This window comes from Cydia splendana, chromosome 1, assembly GCF_910591565.1.
Source record: "Cydia splendana chromosome 1, ilCydSple1.2, whole genome shotgun sequence".
NCBI lineage: Eukaryota > Metazoa > Arthropoda > Insecta > Lepidoptera > Tortricidae > Cydia > Cydia splendana.
In genome coordinates, this window is record NC_085960.1 from 17,237,851 (window position 1) to 17,254,491 (window position 16,641).

Sequence of the window (16,641 nt, forward strand, 5' to 3'; positions counted from 1 at the left end):
ATTTTTTGATCAGTGCTTTGCTGTGCCTTGCCACCTATATCCCTCGGGGTATAATTTATATGATTTACCATAGATCAGGATTTAAGAATAGTTAAATTTCGAAACATCGAAATAAATAATAGCGTGTCGGGCGATATCGATTACCAATCAGTACATTGATATTCTGCTCGATCATTACTGGACTATTTCAAAACCGAATAATCATTAATAATCATTTTATTTTATTGTTATTTTGTTTGGTTTGGTAACGCGCTTTAGTTGTGTTATTATGATGTATGTTTGGTTAAATTATAGGCTATACCTCGTCGTTCGCTTTCTGATGGACATAAAGATCAGTCTGTAATAGTTTTACTACAGACTAGTACTTTTTAAACAAAATGAGTACCTACCTACATGTCCCAGATTTGACTAGATAATATAGCTCTACCTATGCATAACATATAACTCAATATGACGTGTTTCTGAACCGCTATACACTTTTAGTCACAAACTGTCGCAATACTTATGTATATTTAGATTTTCTTAAATTCCTACAATATTGCATTTAGGTACAATATTCTTACAATACTGCATACTTGTAAAATAAAAATGACCACGTGCTTGTACTGAGAAGGGGGTTTCTTTATTTGTAATATAATTACCTAGAGGATATTTTAATCTTATGAATTTTCCTGATCTATAAAATGGTGATTTTATAAATACCTACCCTAAACAAATGAAATGCTCTGAAAATTTTACAATACTAGAGGTCGAGCGGCATTAAAAATTGTTACGTTTTAAACTTCTCAGATAGACGGACAAATAACTAACGGTTTCTTGTTTGCTAACCCTAAAATACGTAAAAAAGTTTCACAACTGTTACCTCTATAAATGCATAGGATACTAAATAGACATTGTATGTTAAGCTTACGAGTACCGATGATTATCTGGATCGCGGTTCGATACGGTTCGGTTACGACAGAAGTGAGTCCGCCGTGGCGATTGCCGTGCAACAACTCTTTACGTTTACTTTACTAACGCCTAGATAAAAAAAGTTAATCTTAAATGACTTAAATGTAACACCCAAAGTAACAAACACCCATACTAATCTAAAAGTTCTAATAGGTATTACATATATTGCTGGTGTATGCTTTTACATTGTTAATCATTCTGTAGTTTCTGTACAGATTTGTGTAAATTCCACAGCTAAACGTACAAATCTAGTTTACTAAGCAGTAATAATTTCAGATTGTCTACGTTGGTCAAAGTTTAAGATGAAATTGCCTTCCAGTCGTAAAGTTTAAGGAATTGCCTCAAATGGCTCACGCGCTGATCATTGCGGCCACGATCTGCTACTGATTTATAGAGCTAGTGGCGTTTATGGATAAGTACCAATGCGTGGAGTTCGTGGCGTTCCTCCATACCCAACCTGTTTAACCTTATAGATTTGAGAATCTAAAACGTATGCGAAAAAGTTAGTAAGCTATATTTGCACCGGTTGACGATTACATCTGTAGGTAGGCAGATTTATGAAAGCTGACGTGGAATTGACATGAAAATTTTTACAGTTCAGTACCAATTTTGCGCTAGCTCTTGTGAATCTCCCTATACATAGTAAACAGTGTCATTACTTAATTAGAACTGTGAGCACTACAATAGGTACTAGACTGATACATCTATTCTGAACACATTTCGAAATGTCTGAGTAGGTATGCCAGCTTATGAAATCATAACATACATGACGCATAATTTATATTCCTTTGTCAAATTTTGACCCATCCGTCTTATGTGTGACATACGAATGTGACAAAACTGTTGCAAAGTTATCTTTGCCGTCAGACTGGTGACCCTGTCAAAGAGTTGACAGGAAATTTCCACGCAGCAAACTTAGTATCGGAGTTTCTGGCAGAACTACGCAACTTTGTAACACTATATCTGTCGCAAAGAAAAGCCAAATGACAAATAAATAGCTACAATCAAATGGCAATTTGTGTTTCCGTTTTGCTTTCAAGTAACCCATGTTTCTATAACAATGTGAGAGTAAGCAGACTCCTTTCAAATGAATTTCGATCCTATAGGTGTAGAATTAAAGTTTTTTTATACTTTAGAGTTTGTAATTTTAAGAAGTTCCAATACGTACTCTTTTTTTTTGTCACTATTTTATAGGTAGAGTTTCCCACTATGGACAGGCACTTATTTCATGTTGCTGGATATCGAATTAAATAGCAAGTCAAGTTAAACTATAACGAGTCAGAAAACTTTGTTTTCGTGCTATAGACGATGTTACGTATACTTACTGAAGTCGTAGTGCTAACGTAGCACCTTTGGCAATATAATATAATGAATTGACAAAGCGAGTGGCTCAATAAACTATAATTTCACATACTCGTTTATTCCTAAAATGGTAAAGCCGAAGCGGTTCGACCAGCCTAAGAAACTAAAAACAAACACGCAAATTGATAGGTATATAATTAACCCTTTATATACGGTTCAAGGAGTTCGTTTTTTGTCCGTTGCAAAAACAGTAATCAGTAGCCAACTAGTAAGGTAAGTGTTCAGATAATGCAATCGGAATGCGAGGCTATCCGGTCACTGAAGCATGCTCTATTAGATTCTGTTACACTTTTTTGGGTGGATAAAGCTAAAACAAGCAATAGTACATATAACATAATATATTTAGTAATCTTAGTCTTGGCATAATGCATAATATACTATACATAACAATACAGCTAAGATCAGTAACAGCCCTACCGCAGGCGATACTCTGTAAAAGCTAGTTAACGTATAGATAAGTTTGTCGGCCGTCGATCTATTTTACCCCAGGGCGATCACCCACAAAAGTCAATAAAAATAATTACATTCTACGCAACATCATGACCCGATCGTCTGCGCCGCTGGGAAGATGTGGCAACCGAGAAATGTATAGAACAGGTGTCCGAACTGGACCGTACTTATTGTGAGCTCGTACATACGCAACGCAATGAGCTTGTCGCAAGGTCGACTCAAGATAAAAGCAGACTGCGAAATTGAGCGGAAAATTTTGTTGTGACAGAATTTGCAAATTATAAAATATAACAAGATTCTCAAATAGGGTTACCGACCTACATTCAGAATGAATATTTACACTTTATCAATTTTAGTCTGTTCAAGAAACTGAAAACGGTGAAAAATAGAGGTAAGTACTACTCCTAAAAATAGGTACGTGTTGTGACTAGTCGTATGCCTATTGCCTAGTATTAACCACATTTTTCATTGAAACACAGAAAATAGAAAGGAATACCTTGTAATACTAAAGACCTCTTCAGTCGCATATTTCATTCATGATTCCATCGAATATTCTAACAGTTGAAACTTGAAGCAATTCCATGGTAATCCATAATAGGTATCACGTGTCTTTCTTTTTTTTTTATCTTTATTTTAACTTAGAAATAAACAAAATAAACCCTCAGGAAATAATCAACAACAAATTAGTATTGACGTTGACAATATAACTGATGAAGACAGTTCGACGTTCCGTTACGCTGATGCTCTAGTACAATTTCGAAACATAAAATCTAAAAATTCATAAGATAAATAAAAATATTAAAATAATTAATTCTCTATATTCCGGATGTCTTAAATAATATATTAGATACTAATAAACATAAAAAACTTCAATACAGGAACGTTTTTCAGAAGTAAACTAGAAATATCTCAAAGTAAAATAATGCTTACAAATTCGTACGTGAAGAGTTTTCGAACGTTCCCTTTTATCATAATTTAGTCTACTCCAACTGACTACTCGACTATTGCCTATGAATGTGTGCATAGATGTCATTAAAAATAGCTCCGTCTTTCTCTAAACTGCGTGAGTAAAAAGGACATGATTTATATTCTGAAGTAAGCAATAGTGAACCTTAATATTTAAGACATATGGTTTAGTAAACAACCTGGAACTTGTGATCTTTCTTCTTGAATCAAACCTTGTTACACGCCACGAGGTTAATGACATCTTCCTCAGTTCTGGTATCCTGGTACTTTTGGTAAACGTTTGTCTTAATAAGACACCTGTTGTCGGTTACCCGCCCGAGGCAAACGACCTCTTCTGCAATTCTGCCATCCTGGTACTTTTGGAATAATGTTTATGCTAGTATGTCGCCGTTATGTCCCCGTTATGTCGCCGTTATGTCGCCAATATGTCGCCGATATGTCGCCATAGTAAAAAGGTATAAAAGGCCGGTGCGGAGCGTTGGGAGATGCATTCATTCTTCGACCGGGCTAGCAGTGACTCTGGTTTTCGGGTGTAACGTAGTGCGGGGAGGTGAAGTTTCTCCGCGACTGTTTCTGTGTTTGTTTTTACTTGGAATTATCCTAGTGAATTTAAACTTAGAATTTGTGTCTGTGCTTGGTTTTGCGGGGATTTTAATCGTCGTAACGCTAAGTTTAGACTGTTGTGGAGATTCTTTACTGCCATGTGTGGGTTTTTAGTTATTGTGAAGTTTTCTTTACGCTGTGTGTTCTAAGTGCCGTCATGTTATGCAGGGACAATGTCAATGCATAGCCGGGGCTAGGAATATTGTCTGTGTTTGGTTTTGCGGGAAGAAATTCTCGTAACGTTAAATATAGATGCCAGTGTTTAAGGGAATTTCACTTTTCTGTTGAGTTAGTTAGTGATAACTTAGTTATTTTAGTGTTTTTCTATGGGGTATTTTTGCTATTTTAAAAGCCAGATCATTGTTTGGACTGACAGTTTGTCCAGCTAACCATTCACTCCGCCTAACGGTGCCAAAGGATTGGATGGTTAGGAGTCTATTGCTCCAAGTTTGAGAGGACTTGGCGTCTCTTTTATATCAACATAAGAGACGAATTATCTCACTAGTCTCAAGGCCCAGCTGTTTAGATGGATGTGGGGACGTCACGTGCGCGTCATCCGGAGTAATCTGGGCCCACTGAGGTCGACAGTAATTGAGACTAGGTCTCCTATTAAATTTATTTATATATTTCGATGCTCCGGTTCATGCCAGTGCTGGTTGCGGGGACAAGCTTCTGTCATGACTGATATTACACTTAGTCTTTGTTGTGGCAGAGTTTCCCTCGTGATTAGTGCGTGTGTGTGCAAGGGTACTGATCCACTTATATACACGGAATAGGGCGACTTATTCTTATCCACCATGCCCGCGGGCGATAAGGAGGGAGTCAAATACACTGGCCTGTAGGTTGCCTTCTCGGTTTCGCCTGCCGAACTTTACAGCTTCTCGTAGGGACCACACTTGCGTATATTACAAAGCATTAGGTCGATGGTAAGAACGAACTATGCTTTGAATGTACTAGATTAGGGACAATGGGTAGAGTTAGGGTAGAATCACACACTCATTTTATTGTTTATTAGGGTTCTTTTTTAGTTCTGGTCTATACAATTGATATGGTTGATATATATTTCTCTTTAAGGGTTTAAAAATATGGTTTCTTTATCCTAAAATATGCGTGTTTAAAAGGTAAAGGTTCAACTGCCTAAATCTTCCTAATTTCTAATTTATATGGGGAAAGAATTAATGCTTCTATAAAATTTTATTTCTACTTTTCATTTCTGGTTGTCTGGTGTAGGGACGAGGTACTGAGTAATATAATCAGGTAATACATACAACATAATCTCTTAATTATCAATCTGGATTTAGGAACGCAGACTATTCTGGGATTGAAGAACGGTTTGCTTTAGGGAACCTTTGTCAGGCAAGAGCAGTACAAAGGATAAATTGAGTGAATACTCAATTTCGGCCTCGATTAAACATAATAATTAGTGAATAAACTCGGTACTTCGTTTATACATCTAGAGAACTAGGAATTCTGTCTAGATTATCAGTTTTGGGGAATGGGATTAAGGGATTAGCATCCCTAGCTTTTGAATATAAAAAAGATAAGTAATTATGATGATTGATGGATACTTTGACACTTCTTTTCATCATCATCTAGGTGCGCTTAAGTTACGAAGTGTTGGTCATAGCCCGTCTGGCTAAACTGGTAGGGTAGGTGTTCCGATTGATACTTGCAAATCGGACTAAGAGCTTCCAGACCAGTAGGGCTACCGCCAATACCGAAAGTCGTCAATTGCGGGCATTTTTCTCTGTCACTCTAATTACGCCTTCATTGGAGTGAAAGAGTAAGATCCCCGCAATTTGCGGATTTCGGTTTTCGCGGTAGCCCCTCTGCATCGGGCGTACGGAGCAGCACGTGTGATTAAATCACACATCGTTTAGAAGATGATAGTTAATTATAATTAACCTTGAAATGCTAGGGTGTAAAAGAGCTTATCTCAGGAGTGCTGCTTCTATGTTATCCCGGAAGCTTAATAGGTGTGGCAGGATTTTACCAACAACATTTTTATATATTTATATCATCATATATGCTGCAATACTTAAATACATTATAGTAAATTTTACACCATCATTTACATTGCACTAATAAATTCTAATAATTTTCTATTTTTGTAATTCATTTTTCTTTAAATTATTTCTTACTTGCATAAATACTTATTTTATTACCATAAATATCTGTTCTCAAAATCTAGGTAATAATAAATAAAGTCAGAGTCCAAAATTTTGTTGATACTCATTAAAGAATTTGAGGTTGCCGCGGTTCACTTCAAGGGGTCCTAACCACTAGCTAGACGATCACATGGCCATATTTTAAGGGTAAATCGAAAGGGGGTGTTTATATTATGGGTAAGTTAAGTAAGTAAGTAAGTAAATAAATAAAGGGGGGAGTTACAGTGTGATACCTCATTAGATTCGTCATGATACCTAGAAAAATGTATTCGAAGCGTGTATTAGCACACAAAAAATATCAAAAGTTATAAACAAAGAAAAGTAGATATTTTTTATTTCCCCAATATCTCAAAAATTATTAATATTTAAGAAACATTATGGAATGTTTGATTGGAAATATCGTCCTCTTTTATAATATTAATTTTTGTTTCTTAAATATTAATACTTTTTGGGATATTGGGAAAATAATAAAATATCTACATTTCCCCCTTTTTTTGTTTATAACTTTTGATATTTTTTGTGTGCTAATACACGCTTCGAATACATTTTTCTAGGCATCATGACGAATCTAATGAGGTATCACACGTATATTTAGGAGTAGTATCTCTATTTTTCACCGTTTTCAGTTTCTCGAACAGACTATTTGTTCTTGATTTGATTATTACTCTCAGTACATCGCTCACGCTTATAAAAAAAGAAACATTAATAAATGTTTATTTCTGTTATATATTGCTGCCCCATTGTGAAGTTTTAAACATTCATCTTCTTCTTTCTATTCATTTACATATAAGCATCTAAATTGACCGCCAGTTTATATTGGATTATTTCTGGTCCCAACAATTTAAGCATCACATTTTTTCTAAAACGACAAATTATTAAGTAAGTACTGCTTAACCTGCTGTTTGTGTGATGTGTAATTATTTAGTAATCACACATCACACATTTGTAGGTATTAGCTGCAATATAAATTTTGTGATCTTATTCAATTTATGAACCGTATGCTAATTAGACTACGATTACCAAATGGAGCAAGTGACCGTAAATAAGTGGTTTTTGAATCTGTGATTTAGATTTAGAAATATGTGTTAATCAGTTTTATTGCTAAGTTGATTGATATTGTACAATTTGGTGTGATTGAAATTTATAAAGCCTTGACTCAAATCTAAACTAAATTATGAGCTGTTTTCAGATTGGACTGATTAACGGCCCGATTTGAACTTTAAGATACGTCAGTTATAAAATAATTTCTTCAAACAAAAACGTCATATTTGACACTGACACATTTAATTCGTATCGTTTCTAGATCTATTAATTAACGTATCTTAAAGTTCGAATCGGGAGTATGTAGAAAAGAGGGTTGGTTTTACACAGATATCTCTATGTATTTGTATATACATATTTAAATGCGGGATTATCTCTTAAGATTAAAAGAAACTTTTTTGTTTAGGTACTAAGTTGTAAATAAAAGATATGTACTTATACTTTAGGTATGCTACCGTCCTTAGCTTCAAACCTTCAAGAAAAAAAGCACTTGAAACTCCTCTAGTGTAGCGGATTTCCATCAGGATGTTCGTCTGCTTATTTACCTCCAAAAAACAATATTTTTTAATTGTTGAGTACCTACTTACTCTCCGTTTATTATTTCCTTTTCTAACGCAACATCTTACCTAATAACATTGCCTAAACAATGTATCATAAAACATAATGTTTATACAAGCTTTCACAAAAGCGTATCGTATGTGGTGACGGCACTGTTATACCTATTCTCCCTTGTTTGTTTATTATGTGCGCATCGGCGTGGATAAATTAATTTAACGTATAAGTACTGTAAACTAGTAGGTCCTTTATCCTTACCACGAGTTTGGCACTGACATATTGCTAGCGACTGCGTAAACAAATTCACAATACGTCTCCCTCGTACTGACATTGGCGCAAGCGAGATGCATTGCGTTTGACTTGATGCAATCGCTAGCTTTTAGGGCCGCGTAAAACTCACTTGTTCAGGTTCAGATTCAGATCAATATACAATATTGATCGGGAATATTCTTTCATAAAAGTCTGATTATCGGTTTAACCATGAAAACAATGTAGGCAAATAAGAGTAAAATTCGCATGTCTAATAGGTATGTAGGAAAAACGGTCAAGTACCTACCATTATTATTGTTTTATCGCTTTGATACACGGTGTTGCAATACGCTGTTTTTTTTTTAATTTGCCGCCAATATTTATGGTCTACTTTAATTAGCCCAAATCGAATTTACGATCGGTCGGCGACAAATATAACTAAAAATTGACAAATGAACTAAATATTGCTCGTTAAATAGTGAGTAGGTACCTACCTATAAGTTTTTTACACTAAATTATCCAATTACGTACTTTGTAGGTACATATGTAAACTAATATAATTTGTCAGTTGCGTTGAAACTAGCTACATTCTAATCGACAAGTGATAACTACTTAGACAGTTAAACACTTAAAGCTGGTCAAGCAAATCTTGTCAGTAAAAAAAAGGCGCGAAATTCAAATTTTCTATGGGACGATATCCCTTCGCGCCTACATTTTTCAAATTTGCCGCCTTTATCTACTGACAAGATCTGCTTGACCAGCTATAGGTATATACATAATTACCTTCATGGAAATTCACAATAATTTCACTCTTCAATAGTCAATAATCAAGCTTGGAACTAGCTTTTCTCGACAAGTTATGTCATATGCTCGCAATACTCTGGAATGCGGTCGATTGCAATTAGACTGAGGTTACGGAGATACGGGTGCGTTCGTGACGCACACGTAACGATTCTCAGCCGGTCACTAATAATAAAAAGATTTTACCACGTCATTTGTTTGTAAAGTCCTAGTAATTTTTTTTCAAGTGTGGTGAAACAGCGTCATTTGGGTCCAACGAAAAGCAATTTACGTTAGGTACGCATTTTATATGTAGTACATATTACAAATTGTAGACTACAAACGCACGCGAAAGATAATATGTAGTAAGGAAATAAGGTAGGTAGGATATGGAAGTATGCTTGTTATTATTTTATATCAGTATATTAGATATGGTATCAATGGACAACCGTATTAGGTTTAGGGATCGCTTTTGCTTAAGGTACGTACGTCCATTAATGGGACGGGATATTTGGTTTTACCGCGGTTTGATGAAAATAACAAAAAAAAAATCTTACGTCGCATCTGACAGCGGGTGTGGTATTTAAAACAAACAACAGCGGAAACTGGGAAGTTTATAGATATATCACATTATGCAAAGAAGATCATATAAAATGACCAACGCATCATTACATAATGTTTAAGTTGAACGGCCGGCGTGTGACCTCCTGGCCATGACACTCATCCATTTATTGCTTCTATTTATTTTATCTAAATGTACGATGACCATAATTTAACGAGAACCGACATGAACTACCGCTTTAGTACCTTTGCGTAAGGATAATTTTGCTAAGCATTGGTTCATATTTCATATCATAGGATACTTTATACTCCACAGAATAATAATCCGGATGTTTATTATTAATAATTATAAATATAATAGAACATGATATACCGGTTTAATGTGTTCGATAAGTTTAAAAAAAATGTTACTTAATTAAAAATTTAGTTTCCATAGCCATAGAAAGCACCCCGTTATTTTAAGTCTGTTGAAAATATTTAGTGATGTCTCCCAGACCTTAAACAATGAGAAATTAAAAAATGAAATCAGAGAGAGAGAAATCATTCATAATAGGGTACTTATTACCTTGTATTACATATTTATTGACTGTTTAATTTCATTTTTCGAAATGTCAAAACGATTAGAAGATTCTTGATCGGATTACACCAGACTTTATTGACTGTTATTATTATATATTTACTTACATATCCTTAAATAATCGTAAATTTTGTATATAGAATACAAAAACAAATTATTTAATGATAAATTTATGTTCTTGGTAATCATTTGGAAACGACGTATCGACTATCCACGTCACTTTCAAATTAAGCAAGCTCAGGCGGCGTAGCACGGTCGCGTTTTTATCCCTTGTCACCATGCCTGTCACGTTCTAACAGGTATGTAAGTGCGAAAGGGACGCGCATAGTGATAGTCGATAAAAATGGAACCGTGCTGCGCCCGCAGATATGCGAAAATTAGCGCGAACACCGAGATGACTGGGCTAAACTGCGGCAGAGCTGCTAAGTAAGAAACTATAGTTCGTTTTTTTTAGCATTAGAAAAAGACTACGCGATCTTGACGTGTCATTTAATTGAAAACGCTTTTTAAAAATCAGTAACTATTACTTATCAAAGCAAAAGAATGTGTATAATCGTATATGATTCATAATTGTTACATATTTGCCGTAACTTATTTTTCAAAAGTGTTTTTCAATAAAAATACACGTCTGGATTGTTTACCTTTTTTCTAATACTAAAAAAAACGAACTATACGCGGCTTACTTAGATTCAAAAATATTATATGTATTTTTTTTTCCACCCGCGTGACACATTTTGAAAAGCGAATTTAGAATAAATTATTAACTTAATGGTGTTAACGCCACACTTGGTGAACTTTACCTGATAAGTTCAAGAGCCGCTGTCTGTCTGCAAGGTAATAATTGGAACCGTAATTAGCCGCACAAGGACGGTGTTGATGTTTTCGTGGTTTCATTCTGATTGGCTAATTTTGAGAACGCAAATGAGTTTCTTGATTGTCATGCTATCTGGGCATTGGGTGGAAGACGTGATGTTCTTCTTCGTCTTAATTTTAACTTAATTTTATAACTATGTAAATAGGTAAATCTTATTTTGTAAAAAAGTAGCTTACGATAAGTGACTAAAATAAAATTAAAATGCAATATCTCTGGTTCCAGGTTGTATGTTTGCTGGTAGCGACGGGCCTGGCGGCGGGCGCGCGACCGCGGCCGCGCCTGCACGTGCAGCCTCAGGAGTACGAGTACGAGCCGCAGGCGCAAGAACGAGCTTCCAATGATCAGGTCAATATACCTAATACAATTAAGTTGAATCATAACGATAGGTATAATCTGCCTGATACAAATTCTCATACTTAATTATACAGAGTTCTGCCTTATCCTCGTAAGTCCCTGTGTTTTTTCGAGTTTTGAACTCGTATAGAAATAAAAGAAAGTTCCAAATTCAAAAGCGCCAAAATTGGCCTGGGTATTACGAGGTTAAGTTAAAGTTGTTTAAAGTAAACTACGTCTGTGTAACGTTGTCTGTGATGCGAGGAGGGTTTCCACTGGAGCGTAAATTTATGATGGCGTTCCGAATGGACCGCGATGCTCAGTTCTGTAGGAAGCTTGTCAACTTATCAACCCAGTAATTAAAACTCAAACTAACGAAATGACAATTTTAAAACCGAACGGGATGCTCGTATGCATTGTTTACCGCAGCTATTTTTAATCGTGTTTAAGTCCTTAAGGCGGCAACGCAAATGAAATTCTTCCATTTAAAGGTATAGCACAGTAATATATGACATTCTTGAATTTTTAATGAGTTAGTGCTGATTTAATTTAGACGGCGCGGCGGTGCGCGAAATCGAATGCAATTTTAGTTACATTGCGGACTGTTGGTTACGTCCAATTCAACCGACCGATAAAAAGCCGCAATGGTATGAAACTCGCATGCGAGTTCTCGCATCGTCTAAATCAGCCCTAAACGGTGACCGCTAACCATCAGGCATGATTTGCGCTCGGCTACGATACTGAATCAGACAGTGTGATAGATAGACACATACTTACAACTGCAGTAACCATATGTTAATGACGTAATTCCAGGTGGTCCTGGTGTCAGCGGACGAGTACGACGCGCTGTACCGCGCCGACGACCGGCTCGACGAGTACGAACCGCGCGCGGCGCCGCGAGGGCCCGCGCGCCTCAAGACTCAGCCGCAGGAGCCCAAGCAGCCGCCCGTGCAGACCATCAGGAACTACAACAAGGTAATAAAGGAATACTAAATTAACTCCAGCCCTACATGACTCTGTGCTGAAAGGAGATAAGTACTGTGCAATTTGTACAGAACTTATCTCCTTTCAGCAAGTTTGGACAATATGAATTGCACAGTGCACACAATGACGTTACTTTATACCCGCTCGCCCACACAATAAAATATTTGGACTCGTTTTCAAGGATTCGTTCACATATGTTTAGCAATAGGTACCTACACATTGACTAATGCTAATTACTTACTTAAGAAGGTAAAGACTTGTAGGTACCTACATATGAGTTATATTCTATATAAATTAATTTTTATTTTAATAGTACAATTTTTTTATATTAAAGGATTGTTCTATTACTGATAAATGTGAGAAATATCATTGTGTGTATGTAAAAACTATTTTAATATGATCACATGTAGATACATGTATAAGTAAGATTACTAAACTACTACCTAATTGTACATTTTAATTAGGTATTGTTTTTCTGATTTGACAGGTAAACGATGACGGCAGCTTCACCTTCGGTTACGAAGCCGCCGACGGCTCGTTCAAGGAAGAGACTCGCGGCACCGACTGCGTCGTCCGCGGCAAGTACGGCTACGTGGACCCCGACGGCAACAAACGAGAGTTTACGTACGTCTCCGGCAACCCTTGCGACCCCAACAAGCCCAACGAGGAAGAGGAACCCGAAGCACCTGCCCCAGACTCCGCAGAACGCGACGACGGCGTGCCTAACTACCCAACCAGGCCTGCCCATCGACCGACCACTACTCGACCCACTACGACCTACTTCCAAAACGATTTCAGAGACGCTGACGAGGATGAGGTTGAAGAAGAACCTCTACAACACATTAGGCAGAGAGTCGTCCAGCGCCCAACCCCGAGACGGCCCTCATATCAGTCTCAGCAGATCGCCATTACCCCGAGACCTTTGCCAGTAACGACTCCACGGGCCCTGCCGCCTGCGACGACATTCCGACCTCAGTTGGTTCAAGTAACCGCTAAACCCCAGTACAGCCTCGAACCTGAATACTCGCCGTCTCCGATTCCTAACTACTCAGCTTCACCTGCTCCCGCCGCATACTCACCTTCTCCAGCTCCTGCTGTGATCACTACGGCTAGACCTAGCTCCGGACAAATCGACTTCGCGGCCGAATTTGCCAAGTTCCACCGTGAGAACCAAATCCACAGCACAGCATCGACTGCTACTAACGGTCCCTCGAAGGCTGCTGTCGCTCAAGCTCCTAGTGGTAATCCTCTGTACTCTACCGAACTGGTATATGATCCTTCGAGTGGAAGCTACAACACTCAGTTGTTCCAGTCCCTGCCTCAAACGAAGGGGGGAGAGTTGAATCTCAACCAGCGCCTTCAACCTTACGTAGCCCAACCTCAACTTCAGCAGCAAAGACCGTTCGTTCCTTCACCTCAACTGCCATCTATACCGTCTTCACCCGCTTCGAACGTACCATTGTTCCGTCACCAGATACAGCACCAAAATCCTCAAGAGATCTATCAGAGGCAACAAAATGAGGCTCAATTCCAGAACTCCCAACAGCTATTCGCTCAGCAACAGCAGCTACAACAAACTCAGTTGCAAAGAGATAGAGCCGCAGCGAGGGCTCAGGCGCAGAGGCTCGCGCAAGCACCGCAACCCCAGAGGGCCGCAGCTGGCCCTCAGTACTACTACGTCGCGCCGCGTGGTGAATCTGCCTCCTCAGGGCAGATTGACGCCTTCCTCAGAGGGCATGGCATCCAGTTCTAGTTTCTCTATTAGTAGAATATCTTTGAGCTAGGTAAATAAAACTATCGACCAATTTTGGCCTAGGTTTAAATTAGGACCATCCAATCCATTATCAATGTCATTCATAAACGATTTTATGACGGTATAATCTCCATTAGTAAGTACGTGTATACAGACAGCACCGGTCTCAAGATATTTGTAGTCATTAGGTTGGTTACACTTAATATACGCGTCCTTCTTTATTTTGTTATTGTACCTACTTTGATGGATGGATGACCTCTAAGCTGATGACTGATATTTTAATCTTTCATATTACCGTAAATAACGCTCGAAAGGCCATATCCGATTAAATTAAGTGCTCACAGTAAAAAAACACTCGCAATGTTCTAATTGTAAATAACTGTTGCTTAAATTTTTGTCCCATACTGTAAAGTTCTTTATGCTATATGTTTGACTTCTTTCATCATATTTTAAATTCTCTCCTTGAAAACTACTTTAAAACTATCTCCTGTTGATAATTGTTTTTGTTAAGTTGTTGTATAGAAATTATTAAGGCAACGATTCTATGGTATGTCAAAACTTAAAATAATATTGTGTGAGGTTTTTGCTGTCAGTTCTTAATTTAGGTCACATTTAAATGTTTGAGTACAACTAATTGGTCGATACGATCGAAGTATGTTATGAAAATGGAGTCTGTCAAATACATTAACACAATACGTAATAGGTAGTAATATTTTATGAAATTTGAATTAAACCAAAAATATATTTTGTAACCTAACCAAAATTAAACTCTTGGAAATATCCTCCGTCGGAATTCCAAGTCCGATTTGAAACCAACATGTTTTTTTTTTATACAGCCTTTAAATGGGGGTGTATTGACAGACTCTTGATGATACGTGGCGTGGCCGCACTGTACATATATGACGCTGTGTCTAATCAGTACCTAATCGTAAACATGTAGTCATAAGTATAAAATGTAAAAATCCGCGCGTTAAGTCGACGACGCGCGGATTAATGTAAAAACCTTAGTAGTAATTTTTGTAATTTTTGTTTTAATATTAAATTATATTTTTTACAATCTATTTGTTTGTTAGGGTTCCGTACCCAAAGGGTAAAACGGGACCCTATTACTAAGACTTCGCTGTCCGTCCGTCCGTCCGTCCGTCCGTCTGTCACCAGGCTGTATCTCACGAACCGTGATAGCTAGACAGTTGAAATTTTCACATTAGATGTATTTCTGTTGCCGCTATAACAACAAATACTAAAAACAGAATAAAATAAAGATTTAAATGGGGCTCCCATACAACAAACGTGATTTTTGACCAAAGTTAAGCAACGTCGGGAGTGGTCAGTACTTGGATGGTTGACCGTTTTTAGGGTTCCGTACCCAAAGGGTAAAACGGGACCCTATTACTAAGACTTCGCTGTCCGTCCGTCCGTCCGTCCGTCCGTCCGTCCGTCCGTCCGTCCGTCTGTCACCAGGCTGTATCTCACGAACCGTGATAGCTAGACAGTTGAAATTTTCACAGATGATGTATTTCTGTTGCCGCTATAACAACAAATACTAAAAACAGAATAAAATAAAGATTTAAATGGGGCTCCCATACAACAAACGTGATTTTTGACCAAAGTTAAGCAACGTCGGGAGTGGTCAGTACTTGGATGGGTGACCGTTTTGTTTTGCTTTTCTTTTTGTTTTTTTTTTTGCATTGTGGTACGGAACCCTTCGTGCGCGAGTCCGACTCGCACTTGCCCGGTTTTTTTTTCAAACGAGTGAGTGAAGTGAAATTTTTACATTCAACTTGGAACACACATGTTAGCTGGCTAGTGGCACATCTTGCCATTTTGACTTTATTATTAGGTATTTTTGATAGTTTGTTTAAAAATTTGAATTTCGCGCCTTTTTATACTGACAAAGTTATGATCGGCTATAGATCCCGAGACTGACATGATTCATTCCACTGTCAGATGAGGGCAGAAGCGGCATACTATACAAACAAAACATAAATACTTATTGTAGGTATCTCTACAATAAACTTTACTGTGCTAGTTAGTTTCGTGCTAACTAGTAAAGTTAGTAATATTTTATTTGTGGAGCACAGCTTATACACAGGCATAGTGTGTTGATACTGTACTCTGTGATCTACCTACCCTAAAGGTGTAAAAATATTTAGTCGTATAGCTAACTTATTCTGAAGTACTTATGTCTATTAGGTAATTCTATTACGAACAAATTGTTCAGTTTGATATTACTTATTGTTAATTTAAATTTTGAAAAGACGTCACAATAACATACCTATCGATAAACTAAGTATCAGAGGGAAATCACTAAGCACTGCCTCGTTCTTAAATCAGAAAAATATGTAAGAGCATCTATCTACCTTTTTACATAACCTATCTTTTATTACAGTTTTTACTGTTTTTAGTGCAATAATTATTATTTACTGTCGTTCGG

General features: G+C 37.2%; 1 protein-coding gene across 1 annotated transcript in view; it reads left to right on the forward strand.

Moving 5' to 3' along the window:
* Window positions 1–15,264, forward strand: part of LOC134791221 (paternally-expressed gene 3 protein-like) — a 41,583-nt gene extending 26,319 nt beyond the window's left edge. The window contains exons 2-4 of the mRNA XM_063762199.1: window positions 11,360–11,482; window positions 12,284–12,445; window positions 12,942–15,264. Coding sequence (XP_063618269.1) covers window positions 11,360–11,482; window positions 12,284–12,445; window positions 12,942–14,207 — 1,551 coding nt within the window. The 3' untranslated portion in view covers window positions 14,208–15,264. The remainder of the gene's footprint in view (window positions 1–11,359; window positions 11,483–12,283; window positions 12,446–12,941) is intronic.
* The last annotated feature ends 1,377 nt before the right edge of the window (window positions 15,265–16,641 follow it).